The sequence below is a fragment of the Perca fluviatilis genome, chromosome 11 (genome assembly GCF_010015445.1).
Source record: "Perca fluviatilis chromosome 11, GENO_Pfluv_1.0, whole genome shotgun sequence".
Classification (NCBI taxonomy): Eukaryota; Metazoa; Chordata; class Actinopteri; order Perciformes; family Percidae; genus Perca; species Perca fluviatilis.
This window is the reverse complement of record NC_053122.1, coordinates 19,904,389-19,921,314: the sequence shown is the minus strand read 5'-3', so window position 1 is coordinate 19,921,314 and position 16,926 is coordinate 19,904,389. Positions and strand designations below refer to the sequence as shown.

The following is a 16,926-nucleotide window of genomic DNA, read 5'->3' as shown; positions in this document are numbered from 1 at the left end:
GTTAGCTTTTCCACTACTGTATCGATGATTTCCGCTTTTGTTTAATGTTTATGGCAAATATAATAACAAACAGGCACACACACATAAGAACAAGTAATTTTCTATGAATCCTGAAAATAAGAAGACATCCGTGTTTTCGATATAATTTATACCGTACCTTCAGGATGGTATGATCCATTTTGACCAAAACTTAATTTCCCAGAATTCAAAGCGAACCGGTCAACATCGTAGTTATGAGCTACTACGTCCTACAGTCCATGCATAGATCATTGACATATAGAAAGGCTGTTCTCTTAAACATCTATGGGCTGTATACGCAGTTAAGTAGTTATATGCTGCGTTCCGTTGTGGGGCCCAGCCATGAATCTATAATAATAATGGCCCAGTCTCATACATAAACTGTGATTGTATATGTTTAGTTCGAGCAATAACGCAATTCGCTTTTGTCATATTTCCAGTCTGACAAATGGACCTACGACCTCTGTGACGACATCTTTTAAAATAAAACTGGGCTAAATTTTGAAAATGTTAAGTTTAACTAAGATTTAAACTCATTGTGCAGCCAAATACCTTTTCCTTTCTTGTCCTGCAGGGGGCAGACTAGTCGAGCCAATATAAATAGACTATAAATCCTGATTAAAAACTATGCAAGGCTATGAATATTATTGATGATATTTTATATAGACCGGAAGACTAGATTATTTTGGTTTGTAAAGGTTATATAATTAAAATTTTACCAGAATTTGGCTAGTTTTCAGTGTGGCTTTGGTAGATTTGTTTGAGATATTATAATTATTTTCGTTATTATTAGGCTAGTAGTAATATTGCGGTAATATTAAGGCTTTTTAAGGGTGGAGGTAAAGGTATAGAATGACTGATTGAAAGACTGAATTTTACATAATTTGCAACAGGTAGCTATTGTGCCATACAAGAAATGAATGCAAAATAAACATATATGTTCAACAGAACCACTTCATAATTTGTGTAACAAGGACTAAAAAGTTCTTACAAAAAAAAGCTAAAAATACGTAATTAAAATAAATAAGATGCTATCAACTATACATAAGATTTTCCACAGTTCCACAGCATATTGACCACGAGTCAATGCATTGAAAGCAGAAACCAAGCGTGTTTGTCAGGATAGAATGACAGGTGAATTGGATTCACCAGGGGTAAGATAGGGAAGATATATATAATGTATTTTTGACCTTGTCATAGTGTTTTCAGCAATGCACATCACTGAACAGAACAACCCAAACTGAAAAGGTTACGATGATTACAATATTTTACAACTATGTGCAATGTGAAAGATAGTGTCATCAGCTCTTAAATCTCTCCTGTGAATTAGAGCTCAGTTACTTCTGGCAGCTTCAGAAATCTGATAGAAGTCAGAATGCTGGCCTCAGCTAACTTTCTGTTTCAAAGAGTATTATCATCTTGTGCAAAATGATGAGAAGGGTTTGAACCCATGAGGACATCACGTAATCAGACCTACATGTTATCACATTCAATCACTCTGGTTGACCAATAATGTACAACTTTCATCTAATCTTTTCTTTTCAAAAATCAAATAGGGCAAGTAGGAAAAGCAGCAAAAGTTAAATTGCGACAATTTCTTAAGGAGTTATTCTCACTCTTTAAAATTAAAACTGCAGCTTGTGTTTTATTGTTTGTTTATTGTTTATTTTTTTATTGTCCCCGTGGGGAAATTAGGTTGCAGCAGAAATCACATCATAAGGCATTTTAACGACATTAATCCAAAAAAAAAAAAAAAAAAAATAGGAAAGAGACAAAAAGAAAACTGTAACATGTAGATATTATTACTCATAAACCAGGGCACTTGTATGGAAGGGAAGAGGGGGGGGTTGTATGGATTAAGTATGGTTCCAGACCAGCTGGATAACGATACCAAAATAAAGGCAATGGTACACTGCAGTTCAGACAATTTATGATTGATCCTTTACAGCAGATTTATACTCTAGAAGGACAAATCTGCATTGTTAAAATTAGTAAAACATCCTTCTTTGACTTTGTTCAACAACACTTTCACTGATTGGCTGATTCATTCCTGCATCATCCAGCCTTTTCCTGCCCTAGTTTGTTATTAGTAAATACTTGTGATAGCATTTCATTTTGTTGCATTATGTGTGTCCCATTTCTTGGTGTATATGTCTGCTGGGTTCTCAGCAGAGCCACATTTTACACCTCTGACATAAAAATGTAATGGTATGCTCTGTAGCTTCAGGTTTTAGGAAACCATTTACACAAGTATTGCCTGAGCTGTGTCTCAGCCTCAGAAATAATACAGGTGATTTTTGAAATTGGGTGACATTGCTCTTTAGGCAAGGCCTTTCTGTGCGTATTTGTCTTGAAGCACTGACAAGGCCTGTGTAGGCTTCAGGGCTACGGCTAAGAAAAAACAATGGATAACAAAAACAAAAAAAACGTGTTGCAACCTGTGTTCAGGAAGAAGAGTATGAATGGCAGGGCCAACAAATCTAACTTAGTGTGTTTGCATAATGTAGTGGAATAAATGCTATAACAATGATCTTGTTTGCATTCAGAATTTCAACTTGAAGCATTACAGTCTTGATGTCTTGTTTAGGGCTGCAACTAACGATTATTTCCATTATCGATTCATCTGTTGATTGTTTAATCAATTAATCACATAATCACATAATCTATTAAATTGATGACTATACCCAAACGATCAAACTTCAATTTTGATATGCAGTATAATCAGTTGTAGCTTGTGCAAACACAAGCTTGAATAGCATCCATTAGTTCTTGTGGGGATAAAACACTCATCTGTTTTGCCTTTATACAACATCCTTCCTGTTGTTTTCCACAAAAACAAGTGATCAAACAGGCGACGCAAAGCCTTGTTTAAATGCAAAGAACCAATATGTTTGAAAAATAAGCCATTAGCAAACAGCCATTGGTGGTATCACAAAAACCTTTTGTTAACCTTTGTTTGTAAACAGGTCATGATTATCTTAATGGGAAACCCCTATGATTGGAACCTCACCTGATAACATGATATCTTTAATACCAAGAGGTTTGTTTTTAATATTTTTTTAAACTGGTGGGACACCATGTTTTACACTCATGAATCACTAAGTAGTGCCAGAGCAGTAGCTTAAGGTTGAATCCTGTGTTCTTGTTCTTGGGAACCTATTCTGTAGGGAAGGATTTGCTTTTTTAGCACTGGCCTGCTCCACATTCACACCTGCAAACTGCCTTACATGGCCCCATTTTTAAATTACTGTCCATAAACCAGCTCCAGTGAAACAAAATGGAAATATATTCTTTGTTCAAAGATACCAAGGTGGTAAGAGCATTCTAGTTTTTAACCACTGCCCTTCCAGTCATGACCCACCTATCTGCCTTTTAGATACCACATCCTCCGTGTTTTGGGGCCCCTGGGGCAGTTACTGTACCTGCTTTGCTTGGTTGGTAATCCTGTTAACAGACACCATGCATCCTAATAATCAGTAGTGGAAGAAGTATTCAGATTCTTTACTTAAGTAAAAGTACCAATACAACTAAAGTACTCCATTACAAGGGAGTCCCACATCCAAGATCCTATTAAAGTAAGAGTAGAGAAGTAATAAAATACACTTGAAGTATAAAAAGTAAAAGTAGGCTACACATTAGGCATCAGAATGGACCTTTTCAAATGGTGCGGAGCATTTTGAAGGTGTAGCTTCTTTATACACTGTTTGTTAGTTTAACACAACAACACATCCTATTTTATCAGTGGCGGAAAGTAAGTAAGTATTTACTACACTGTACTTAAGTACACATTTTGAGGTATTTCAATTTCATGGTACTTCACCACGTTTCAGAGGGAAATGTTTTTATATTGTTTATTTGATAGCTACAGAGTTAAACTAAACATATGATCAATCTACAGTATAACATATGATACTGTCCTGTAGATGAAGCTATCCAACAGTAAAGTAGTTAAAATGTGCTCCAGCTGTCGCGTGTGAGTATTTCTACAGATCTGTAATGCTACGTTTGTATTAGTAAAATATATTTCTACCACCACTGTATTTTATAAACTGTATATATATATAAATCATAATATGCAAAGTTCAGTTTGCAGAGTGGTAGTATACATACAATGCCTCTGAAATTTGGTGCAGTAGAAGTATAAAGTGGCACGATGTGGAAATACTCAAGTAAAGTAAAATTAAGTAATTTGCATATCAGGCAGTGTACAAATAAAGGTTTTGTTTGATACATAGCCTAAGAGGCATCTGGCAGTTGTAAAATTTGCAAAATACATTTTGTGACTTGAAAGTCATTGTTTTAACAGGAGTCATCACTGCTTTCTCTGGAGATATCCATTCAAGTGATCTTCTCTGAGAGAGAGAGAGAGAGAGAGAGAGAGAGAGAGAGAGAGAGAGAGAGAGAAGGCTAAGCAGATGTGAGACAGCAGCTCTTTACTCCCACAAGTTTGCAGCTTGCAGGGACAATATGGGGATTCATCTATTTTAAGGAGAAGTAGCCTACATTTTCATACCGGGGCTTTAACGAATAAGTCAGTCTTTATAAGAGGCTCCAGAGGAACAAATAACCTGGATTTGCGCTCACATCATCACCATCATCCGATGAGGGATATAAAGAAGACAGATGAGAAAATGGAAGTGTGTTGTAAGGCGCTGCCGGGACGACAGGAGACATTCGTAGTCCTCATCTTTTATCTTCATCTGTGGTACAGGCCAATTGTGAGTGCTTATTCTTTTATAAGTTATAGGCCTATTCTTTCTATCTAGGCCAAAATACTCTCATTCATGAAGTGAAGAAAAGTAACATGCAGCAGAAAGGGACATCTTCTGCTGCATTTTAACCTGCTAATTAAACGATAGCCTACTTAATTACAGCCTGATGGCATCTTTAATGCAACGCTATTACCGTTATTATCCTCTGTACTTCTCCGGCTCCTTAGAGCACACACCACACACTAGGACAGCAAATGTCCTCATTAAGCCGCGGGCACTAATTAGTGCATCCATCACCACCACCTGTCACCACCGGTATCAATCAAAGACAAAAATCAACACGGAAAACACGGATAAGATATTAAAGAAAAGAGGTCCAGATGTTGACAAGGTTTGAGCGTGCAAATACGCAAAATGTCAACGAAAAGAGCTTTAATTAGCAGGGAAATTAAAACATTTATATTTTTTACTTTAAAAAATGTGGGCATCGTCTGAGATGATTTTATAGAACATAAAAACTAATTGCTTGAAAAATAAACCTGCACGAGTGAGAAAAATAAGAAGGTATCTATCCAAAGAGGTGTCTCTACTGATTCTGTTTGTTTAAGCGAATGTTTCCATGTTTTTTCCTCCATCGCTGCACCCACCCGTTCAAGCAACAAGCAAAGAGACTTGCCATGGGGATGCACGTGTCTGCTTTCAGGCTATACTGTAGATAACTGAAGTTGTCTCGTAATTTCAGGCTGAAGCAATTCATCCGGACTGCGCCATCATCTCTCAGCACCTGAGGGCTCGGGAGGTTTGCAGCCAGACGAGGAAGAGCGAAGCGCAAAACAAGACCGACCACAGCGGTGGGTTCACGATGCTGCTCTGTGCTGCGGCTGCTTTGTGTTTCTTTAAAAGACCACTGGGAAAACACTGGCGCACTGCGAGCGGTTGTTAGACAGTAGAGTGGGCTAAACGTAAAAAGCAACAATAGTTTTGAGATGGGCTTAAAAAACACACAATATGAACACACAGGAAGTAAAATGATGTGGGTTAATCTTTCTGTAGGATGTTTTATTTAGGAGTTAATTGTTTTTCTTCTGTGGTATGATTTTTGAATGAGCAAAGTTTGCAGCTCAATTCACGTGATGACCCTCTGATGACGCTCCTGATGGGAGCAAATCCATCACCTATTATCCTTGGTGCCTCTACATCAGTGCTTGACATTTTTTTGTTGCTTTACATTTATTGACTTTACTTAAATTAACATGATGATATTTTTAATAACCTGTACACAGTTTGTACCATTGGTGTTCTTTTGGGTCCCCATGTGACCCCAGGCTGTTTTAGATAAATATTTGACACACATTTGTTTAGTTTTTTTTGTCTGATATTGAGGTCACTATCACATGTAATTGCACAATTACATGCACTTTCTTGCTTTTTTGCCCATCTGGTTAGACGCAAACTGCATTTCGTTGTCTTTGTACTTGTACTCTGCACAATGAAAATAAAGTTGAATCTAATTTAATTTAATCTAATAATCTTTAGAGCCCTTACCTGACATAACCATACATGTAGTAGTGCGAGAGCCCCTAATATTTCCCACACCGTGCAAGTGGAAAGGAAAATATGGTTTATGTGAGAACATTGATAGTTCACACAACGTAGGAGAGGGGAAAACATACCAAAGATTACCATCCAATGTGCATGGACATGGTGTTATTACACCATGTAATCTTCATAATTATGATCTAATACCCACTGACACCTGTTGTTCCTCCTGGTAAGGCTTTACCAGCTTGACGTTCTAATCTGACTTTATTGTATAATAATAAACCTGGCGTCTCCAAAAGTTGCCGCACTGCGTGTCTCATATTGAGCCGAACTCTTCTCCGGCAACTCCCCTCCAAGAGAGTGATGAACTTTAACATTTTTAGACTAATTTGATCGTAATTACCCTTGATGACTGTGAACGCCAAGGTGTCTTCCGCTGCTCATTACGCAGATAAATGTATGCTGATGAATTTGAGTAGGTATGTTTGTGCGTCCATCAGTGTAATGCCGACCATGCAGGTGACATGTAATTGTGACGAGTTGGAGAGTCATGCTGAGTTGAAATTTCACCTTTGTGAAATGATGACAGTCATCATCAGTGATTGACTCCTGGTGGTAATGGGCCCAAGCAGACATCACGTTTTACACTGCTGTGAAATGTGTTGCCATTGACTTAAAATCAGCCACTTACTGGTGTCCTGCTTCATGCATTTGGTTTAATTTAGGTTTCCAACTAACAATTATTTTCCATTGTCAGTTAGCCTGTTGATTCTGTTTTTGATTAATCCCTTGTATAAAAACAGTGAAGAATGCTTTTCAGAAGCTTTGAGAGCCCAGGGTGACAGCTTGTTAAGTCCAAAACCCAAAGATATTGCGTTTATAATGGTATAAAATAGAGAAAGGCAAAAAAGCCTCACATTTGAGGACCTTGAGCACTTTGGTCCAGACCATAGACTGTGTAAAATATAGACGCAGTCTCCGTGACGTCACCTATAGGTTTCTGAAGAGCCAAAACAAATTCTAATCGGCTAATCCAAAAATGGGCAAAGAGGTGGAGCGTGGATGGAGCTGAGGCGGGCTGAATGAAGCCTACAGTCTATGCTTGCTTCTTGTGACAGCAGTCCAACGTCACTCAAAGCGGAATGCTCTTAATTATGCAGAACTTTAAGCCTTTAAGCCTTGGTCCCGACTGGCATAACTCAGCAACTGGAGCCCAGTGAGATGAATCCTTGTGCCTTTAGGGATCCCCTGACTTTTCATCTAGTACCACCCTGAGGTTCAAATTTGTGGTTTTAAGTATCTCAACAACTATTGAATGGATTGTCATCACATTTGGTGCAGACATTCGTGGGTCAGTGTATCTTTTGGTCATTCAGTTTTCCTTTCATAAACAGGTATTAAAAAGCTAAAAACGAATGGTTGTTTGATTTTCATTTTAAAATACAAAATTAGAAAATTGAAATACAAGGCGTTTTTTCCTTTTCATGGTCAAAAGGGGATGAGAGAAATAATATGCTTTGATTTTCATTTTCTATTTCATAAAACAAAAAACAAAATCACTAGAAAACAGAAATGAAAAAGGCCTGTTGTTTTTATTTTGAGACCGGATGTTGTCGTTTCCAAGGCAACAGCGCCAGTATACCCGTGTTGCTTTGTTGCTTTCAGCACAGGCTAAAATGACTTTGGATTTCTACTCTGATGTGATTTTAGACATGGAGAAAAAAAGGTTTGTCATGTGCAGAAATCTCTGTGCGCATATCACAGGGAAGTGGGGGTGGAAGAGGATTTTCTACAGGAAATGTGAGGAGATTTTGCGCTGAAAACATGATGTGACCATGGACTGTATGGATTCATCTGACACCACGCTGAAGTTAGCTTCCGCTTCGCAGCGTCTGATTCTGCAGTTGAGGGAAACTTGTAGCCCAACTTCCTGAGCGACTGATCCTCCGTTTTTTTGCACCTCTTTACATAAATATGGCTATGAAATACATCCTGAAATGAATAAATGAGGCATATATTTATATATGCATGTTAGGGGATGGGCTACACATTATATCAGGTGAAAAACAGTCTGATATTTTGTGTATCCCCTCTGTAACTTGCTAGAAAACAGCAGACATCTCCATATTATCTTATGTTGTTCATTGTGACCTGAAAAACACAGGAAATAACACACATGATGACAGGACAGACCCTTTGCATGTTAGGAGAGGGGATACACAAAATATCAGGTGAAAAAACGGCCTGATATTTTGTGTATCCCCTCTGTAACTTATATGGTAGACAGGTGAACAAAGCGGTTAATTGAAAAGCCATATTAAACTAAATTAAATTAAAACAGGGCAGGGAGAAACGGGTTAGCAAAGATGAGGCATCCTTGTCAGACCACACCCGCAGAGAATGGACAGATGGAGGTAGCCTAGATTAAAGGAAACAATATTGTTCATAAACCTGCATGACTCACATAGATAGCCCCTATCAGTCGGCCTATGTAGCTAAGGTGCTTGGCAATATGGAACTTTAGAAAACACTGTAGATTAATCCACAATATTAAATGACGCATTAAACAATTCACACATTGCCTTAATAACAGACAAATAAACATATTTATGTAGATAAATGAGATCCTTGTTAATATGGAAAACCCTGTCGAGTCTTCCACGTCGCTATTTGTTCCATTTAAGAGGTGAATTCGAAGTCCATCCATACATCCATCTTCGTCCGCTTATCCGGTGTCGGGTCGCGGGGGGAGCAGCTCCAGCAGGGGACCCCAAACTTCCCTTTCCCGAGCAACATTAACCAGCTCCGACTGGGGGATCCCGAGGCGTTCCCAAGCCAGGTTGGAGATATAATCCCTCCACCTAGTCCTGGGTCTTCCCCGAGGCCTCCTCCCAGCTGGACGTGCCTGGAACACCTCCCTAGGGAGGCGCCCAGGGGGAATCCTTACCAGATGCCCGAACCACCTCAACTGGCTCCTTTCAACGCGAAGGAGCAGTGGCTCTACTCCGAACTCCTCACGGATGACTGAGCTTCTCACCCTATCTCTAAGGGAGACGCCAGCCACCCTCCTGAGGAAACCCATTTCGGCCGCTTGTACCCTGGATCTCGTTCTTTCGGTCATGACCCAGCCTTCATAACCATAGGTGAGAGTAGGAACGAAACTGACAGTGACAGATGCGTAGCGCTTTGTCTGGCTCAGCTCTCTTTTCCCACCCCAACAGTGCGATAAATTGAATGTAATACCGCACCCGCTGCGCCGATTCTCCGACCAATCTCCCGCTCCATTGTCCCCTCACTCGCGAACAAAACCCCAAGGTACTTGAACTCCTTCACTTGGGGTAAGGACTCATTCCCTACCTGGAGTAGGCACTCCATCGGTTTCCTGCTGAGAACCATGGCCTCAGATTTAGAGGTGCTGATCCTCATCCCAACCGCTTCACACTCGGCTGCGAACCGGAAGGTCGCAGGCCGATGATGCCATCAGGACCACATCATCTGCAAAGAGCAGCGATGAGATCCCCAGCCCACCGAACTGCAACCCCTCCCCACCCCGACTACGCCTTGATATCCTGTCCATAAATATTACAAACAGGATTGGTGACAAAGCACAGCCCTGGCGGAGGCCAACCCTCACCTGAAACGAGTCCGACTTACTGCCGAGAACCCGGACACAGCTCTCACTTTGGTCGTACAGAGATTGGATGGCCCTGAGAAGAGACCCCCTCACCCCATACTCCCGCAGCAACTCCCACAGTATCTCCCGGGGGACCCAGTCATACGCCTTTTCCAGATCCACAAAACACATGTAGACCGGTTGGGCATACTCCCAGGCTCCCTCCAGGATCCTTGCGAGAGTGAAGAGCTGGTCCGTTGTTCCACGACCAGAACGGAATCCGCATTGTTCCTCTTCAACCCGAGGTTCGACTATCACCCGAACCCTCCTTTCCAGCACCTTGGAGTAGACTTTACCAGGGAGGCTGAGAAGTGTGATACACCTGTAATTGGCACACACCCTCTGGTCCCCCTTTTTAAAAAGGGGAACCACCACCCCGGTCTGCCACTCCTTTGGCACTGTCCCAGACTTCCACGCAATGTTGAAGAGGCATGTCAACCAGGACAGCCCCTCCACACCCAGAGCCTTGAGCATTTCTGGACGGATCTCATCAATCCCAGGGGCTTTGCCACTGTGGAGTTGTTTGACTACATCAGTGATTTCAGCCTGGGAAATTGACAATGATCCCCCATCATCCTCCAGCTCTGCCTCTAACACAGTATTAGTCGGATTCAGGAGTTCCTCAAAGTGCTCCTTCCACCGCCCTATTACCTCCTCAGTTGAGGTCAACAGTGTCCCATCCTTACTGTACACAGCTTGGATGGTTCCCCGCTTCCCCCTCCTGAGGTGGCGAACGGTTTTCCAGAAGCACCTTGGTGCCGACCGAAAGTCCTTCTCCATGTCTTCTCCAAACTTCTCCCACACCCGCTGCTTTGCCTCTTTCACGGCAGAGGCTGCAGCCCTTCGGGCCCTTCGGGCCCTTCGGTACCCTGCAACTGCCTCCGGAGTCCTCTGGGATAACATATCCCGGAAAGACTCCTTCTTCCGTCGGACGGCTTCGAAGTGCAGCAGTTAAACTCCAGTTAAACTCCGCTCTGAATGCACGCGCGCTCCCGTGGCCAGGGGATACAAATCCTGGCGGGGATAAGTACCTTGGCACGACACCGGTACTAAGAGACGAAGAGTCGGAGGAAGGCAGGGAGAGGGAAATAAACAAATGTGACATTTTGAAATAAAAGTCTGCTCAAGCATCATCAGAGTAGTGTTCCAAAGCATAGACTGTGAATATTAATATTTACAGTCTATGTTCCCAAGTCACTTGCGCTGAAAGTAACACTGGTACACTGGTGCTGTTGCATTGGAAATGTCAACATCCGGTCTCTGAATATGAAAAAACAGGCCTTTTTTCGTTTCTATTTTCGAGTGATTTTATTTTAGTAAAAGTAGTATCAAATATCAGTCATATTTGGCCAACACAATGATATTCTTTCTGGCAAAAGCAAAAAACAAATGTACGCTGAAGATCAAATTTTAAATCGCATTAAAACATTAAATTCCACTGAGACGTCAACTGAATGCATCCTGCTTAATAAATGAATTGAGAAATGAAATGAAAGATGTTATCCAGTTCCTCCCTCAGCTGCACTCTGGAAGCACTCACCCTATGTCCGAAGTAATTGTGTGTATGCTGCTTTAGCTAGCTATAACTTACGGCCACAATATTTTCTTGTCATACACAATTTGTACGTCAAAAGTGACAGCGTTTCAGAAAAAAATACAAATATTACACTTTATTTTCATACATTTTTGGTGTTATTTAACATTTCATTGAAAGTTATACTAATTTAAACCATTCCCACTTTTCCAAATATTCTCACTGCTTTACTTTCGTACGCATTAAAGCCAGCAATTTAGTTTAGCTTCAGCAATTTAGCTGTTCAGTATTCACGAGCGTTTTCTGCAGGAAATCCATTTTCTAGTTTCAAATGTCATTGTTAATCCTAAATGAGGTGACAAGTCAAGTGGCTGAATGTATTGCTTTCTCTAGAGCTGTCTTTTGATAAAGGCCCAAGAATAAAGCCCTGCTCAGCGGGAGATAAAACCTTTGGGTCGATCGGAAAGGAAATGTTTGAAATTAGTCATCAACCTCTTGACATGAGTGTTAATTGTGAATTCTGACAGTTAGACACACCAGGGAATTACATTATTATGATTTTCCCCACATAATAGTTCAGAATTCCCTATGTGGTTACATAGAGTTTTACACATAATTTATAGTTTCTTGCACTGTGACAATTATTATGTGGATGATTGAGGACACATATTTCTTTAACATTGATAATTGTGCCTCGTTCTTTGTTTTAATTTTAATCTCAGGCTAAAAATGAAATCTTTTCATAATCAGCACATCACTCAAATCCAGTGATCTGAAGTTAAGTAGGCCTATCTAGAAGCAGGAACTCCCTTATCGGAATATTATTCCACCCACTTGACAGTCAGTAAAACTTTCATTCACACTTGCAAGCAATCTAATCGGTAAATCCAACACAACAAACAGCTTGCAGTAAACAACCTAGATATAACTTTTGGTTTAAACACAATGCAAAAGAGCTGACCTGTACAAAAGGATTGTGTCTGCGGCAATATTTTCCTGAAAAATATGTACACACAGTTTAACACCTTAACAATAAGAAACAAGACAAAGAGTCTACAGCCACGCTAGCAGCTCTGTGATGCTGTTAACATCAGCATGCTAACATGATCACACAATAATAATGCTAAGGGTCGGGTTAAGCTAGAGAAGTAGGTTGTACGACATGCGTATGTTGACTATGTTCGAGGGCAAAGGTGTTATTAGGAACAGCCACACTTGAAGGCAGGGTGAAAGCATCATAAGGATGGAGACACAATGTTATTTAAATAGCCTACAGTATGGGGATAACAATTTCCTGACAATCTCTCTTGGAAGACATTTTAATTGTGTACACATGAAAAATACTTGAGTAACGAATGAAAAATAAATTTAAACCCTGCTTACTTTGTCACCACTGCACTGCTGGCTAATTGAAACTTCAGAAATTGTTGGACACAGCTAACCTTGATCTAAGGTCAAAAAAGTGGAGGGCAGGATGATGTTTAGTAATAATAATGTTTACCATGTTTACCTTCTTAGTTTAGCCTGTTAGCATGCTAATATTTGCCAAATCGCATCAAACACAGTACAAATTAAAGTACAGCTGAGGCTGATGGGAATATCATTAGTTTTGAAGGTATTTAGTCATAAATCAAAGTATAGGACAAGTTAAAGTTTTTACCTGATGGTAGCTCTAGATTAAAAGTTATTACAATTTGTCCTGAGGGCAACATTAATGTTTATAGCAAATTTCATGGCAATCCATCCAATGGTTGATTTATTCTGGACCAAAGTGTTGACTAATCAACAAACCCACAAGCAAATCATATACAGTATCTTCCTCTTCCACGTGCTAAATCAGCATTTTGCTGTCATCCAGCACCAAATTAGAGGAAGTACAATACCTTCCTCATAACATAATTTTAATATCGCTAATGTCAAGTAACAAACTGGGAGTAAACCATTCAAAACTAACGGGCATAGGCTGCACTTACAAAACACCCACATCCATTATTTTCACGTGAACCCACATACGGGTTGCATTTACTGTCATCGTGTCAGGATATGCTGTCAATTACCTAAAAAGCAGCAATTTTGATCACATTTGCTTCCCAGGTTGACATCCTGACCACTTTTCCTGTATGTGTGGAACATGCTGTGTGTGTGTGTGCTACAGGTGTCAAATGATGGCAAGAAATTTTAACATCAGACCTTTTTTAATGAAGCTACAACTTTCAAACTTTTAATGAATTTAACTGCTGCTTTGCTGCTGCTAGTTGATTTTTTTTATAAAGCAACAGCTGAAGTTCAGTATTTAAATCAGGTCAACCTTCAGCTCTCCTGTCATAAAGTGCCATTAACTCTGCAGCTGGGTCTTACAAACGACACTGTTTGGTTGTTTCTTCCAACAACCAAAGTGCCCAGAAATGTGCCAACATCTCTGCCATGAAAACTGAAATACAATTTGGAAGCTGTTTACTCTATTGAATAAACGCCTTGTGTTTTTCTATTAGGATTACCGTAAACCCATCCGTGTAAACCAGAACACAATCCTCCCACATACGATATGCTTAAAAGGATGTTTCCCCTCTCACCAAATCTAAAATTTAGAGGCCAACAATTGGCATTAAGAAACCATAATGTTGGAGAATAAAATCTCTTAAGCAATATTACACGAGAGGCAGTGGTGTAGTCTACGTGATACGCAGATATACGCCATATACCCACTATGAAAGGTCAATAATTTCCATTTACCCACTTACAAAAGCACAAGGATACGTAACGTTTTGGTCATAAATTTACCACGTCTGTGTTGCGAGTCACCTAGGAACAACAACACAGTTGCTTGGTAGGCATTCTCTGTGCAAACATGAAATTAACTAATGTGAATCAAGTGTATATGAAACGAAAGCCAACTCAAACTACACTCTCATTATTTTCGTAAGCCTGCCGCTGAAGCTACTGCAGCTGAAGCTACCTCAGCTTCAGGTGACACTGCAGCAGACGGTTACATTACAGAAACTACAGAAAATAAGCCATATGAGGCTGATGCTATACGCCATAACGTTACAAAAAATGTATGGGGTTGTCGCTCTGGGACACGGGCGAGAATGAGGCTGGGAGGGGAAAAAATCACAGTATACTCACTACAAAAAACTAGACTACACCACTGAGGAGAGGGTATGCTTTAATGTCATTATTGGCAGCATTACTGAAGTTACCAACAAAATAAAGGTATATTTAAACTGTATTCATATTGTGGGGCATTTTGTTTACAAAAAATAAATAACAAACAAGAAAGAGGATTTCTAGTCCCGGCTGAGTCAACCTCAGCCAGCCAAAGTGAGCTAATCCTACGATCTCTTCTTCTCTTCCCAAACCAAAATACCGCACAAAAACAGCTCAACCGTGCTGTAACTAAAATATTTGCTGAAAAACTTATTTTTTCCATGGACAGTGAACTTGAGCAACAGAAACGATTTCTGGTTCCTGTTTGCCAACTTGAGCTAACGTTAGCTTTGGAGGGTTTGCATTTTGTTTGTTTGTATTTTCCAAACTTTTTTTCCAAATGTAGATCGTTAATTATATGTCCGCGAACTTCACAAGCTATTTCTAACATAGCGCCGTGTCACTGACTCACTGGCACAGCTAATGTGATCCAAACATTTCCAATAAATCCATGTATAATAAGATTAACTCATTGCGATGAGCATGGTGTGCTATCATGCCGATTTGAGCATGTTCTCATTAAACGGCTCTGGTTCTATATGTTTAGTTGACCAACCAATCTACTTGTTGTATGATCCTTGATACCAATTACCTCAGCACAGTCATTGTTAAAAACATAGCGCTTCCTCTACTACATCCTTTAATTTCAAGCCTGTACTTCACTGCCAGTCCTAATCGTTTTATCCACAATGGATTTCAACAAGATGCACTTGACAGGGGGGCGGTTTGAAAAGCATTGTTTTTGTGGATGTGATTAATTGTGGCTTAGTGTAGATAAAAGCCCACGAGAAAGAGGAAAAAATGCATCTTTATATTATACACACCAAGAGTTTCAAGTTAGCCCTCAAAAGATGACAGGAATCAACCTTTTCCACAGCAGATATTTTGCAGGAAAAGCATAGGTGTAGTTCAAGTAGCAAGTGAGACTTGTCCACGAACTGATCGATTACGTATGTGCTTTTACTGCTATGTCCAAATGTATTCTGTAAAAATTGTCTATTAGGGTGCAAGCTTTCTAAAGATTTATCTTTACCAAAATGTCTTTTGTGGTCCCCAAATCTGTAAATATTTTATACGTTAATTTCACACTGCTTTGGCCCCCACAGACAAATAATTGATTTACTAAGAGATGATATAGCATACATGTCGTTTTCTGAGACAAAGTGGAACAAGCAGAAATACAATTTCTCAAGTTTTTTTCTTGTGCAGACTGAAGCTAAGTTGTTTACCCCTGGCATATTTTCTGCAGGAGTCTATTAAAAAGTGGAATAGTGTTCCCTGAAGAAAATGTTTGTGAATGTTGTGCACACTGATTGACTGATGATGCTGATTGGCATAAGTTTTGGATGACTTTTCTCATCATATGGTTTTATGTGCAATGTGCTTTGTTATAAATACAATGGGACAGAATGGGCTACGCATTAGGTAATAATTAATAAATTGTACATAATGAGGTTACGTACATTTGATCGGTGAGTAATACTGAGTATTTTGACATATGTGTGGAGTTTGGAACATATACAATGGCGGAAATATAAATACAATCAATGTCTATGGGAGTGCTTTTAAAACGTAATAAGTAAAATAGTTCAATCAATAAGAACAATTAAATGCAGCCATCTGTGCAAATGATTACATTTGACATATGAATTGTCTTGGCAGCATTAAACCTGTGATGATGATATGCGTACCAGAAGTCTTTTAAAAAAAAAAAATCAGGTTTTGCAGGAATTACATCAATTTTATTTAAAAAATGCAGAATAGCATTCACTTATTGATGTGTGAACAGTAAATGTATCATAAATAGTTTTTAAGTTACAGGTGAGCCAAACACAGCACTGTTAAAAGAAGTAGCTAATGCAAGTATAACAATTAATCCTGTAAAAAAGGAGTGTAAAGTAAAATATAAAGTTGTGCCGTGTTTGGTGGTGTAGGGTCTACTTGAGCCACCTGCTGTGTTAAAGCCCCACAATTCATAGCACCACCCCTGAGACAACAATTCATTGAGCTAACACTCACTGAAAAAACAGACCTGAGATCTGAAAGTGCATTTCGACACAATGCCTCTGCCCCTCCTGGTTCCTTTCTACTTCAGGAATATCAGTCTGACTCAGCCTGACAGCAACAAAGGAGACGCTGACGTGAATCATAAAACTCCCAGGTCCTCCGTGAATAATTGCACACTATCGCTTTGTTATGTTGGAGGTGACATCATTTTTGTCCACCTGGTTGGATGCAAG

General features: G+C 39.8%; 1 protein-coding gene across 1 annotated transcript in view; it reads left to right on the top strand.

Moving 5' to 3' along the window:
- Positions 1 to 4,451: 4,451 nt before the first annotated feature.
- LOC120567779 (vasoactive intestinal polypeptide receptor 1-like) overlaps positions 4,452 to 16,926 on the top strand; it is a 33,962-nt gene continuing 21,487 nt past the window's right edge. The window contains exons 1-2 of the mRNA XM_039814817.1: positions 4,452 to 4,736; positions 5,473 to 5,581. Coding sequence (XP_039670751.1) covers positions 4,620 to 4,736; positions 5,473 to 5,581 — 226 coding nt within the window. The 5' untranslated portion in view covers positions 4,452 to 4,619. The remainder of the gene's footprint in view (positions 4,737 to 5,472; positions 5,582 to 16,926) is intronic.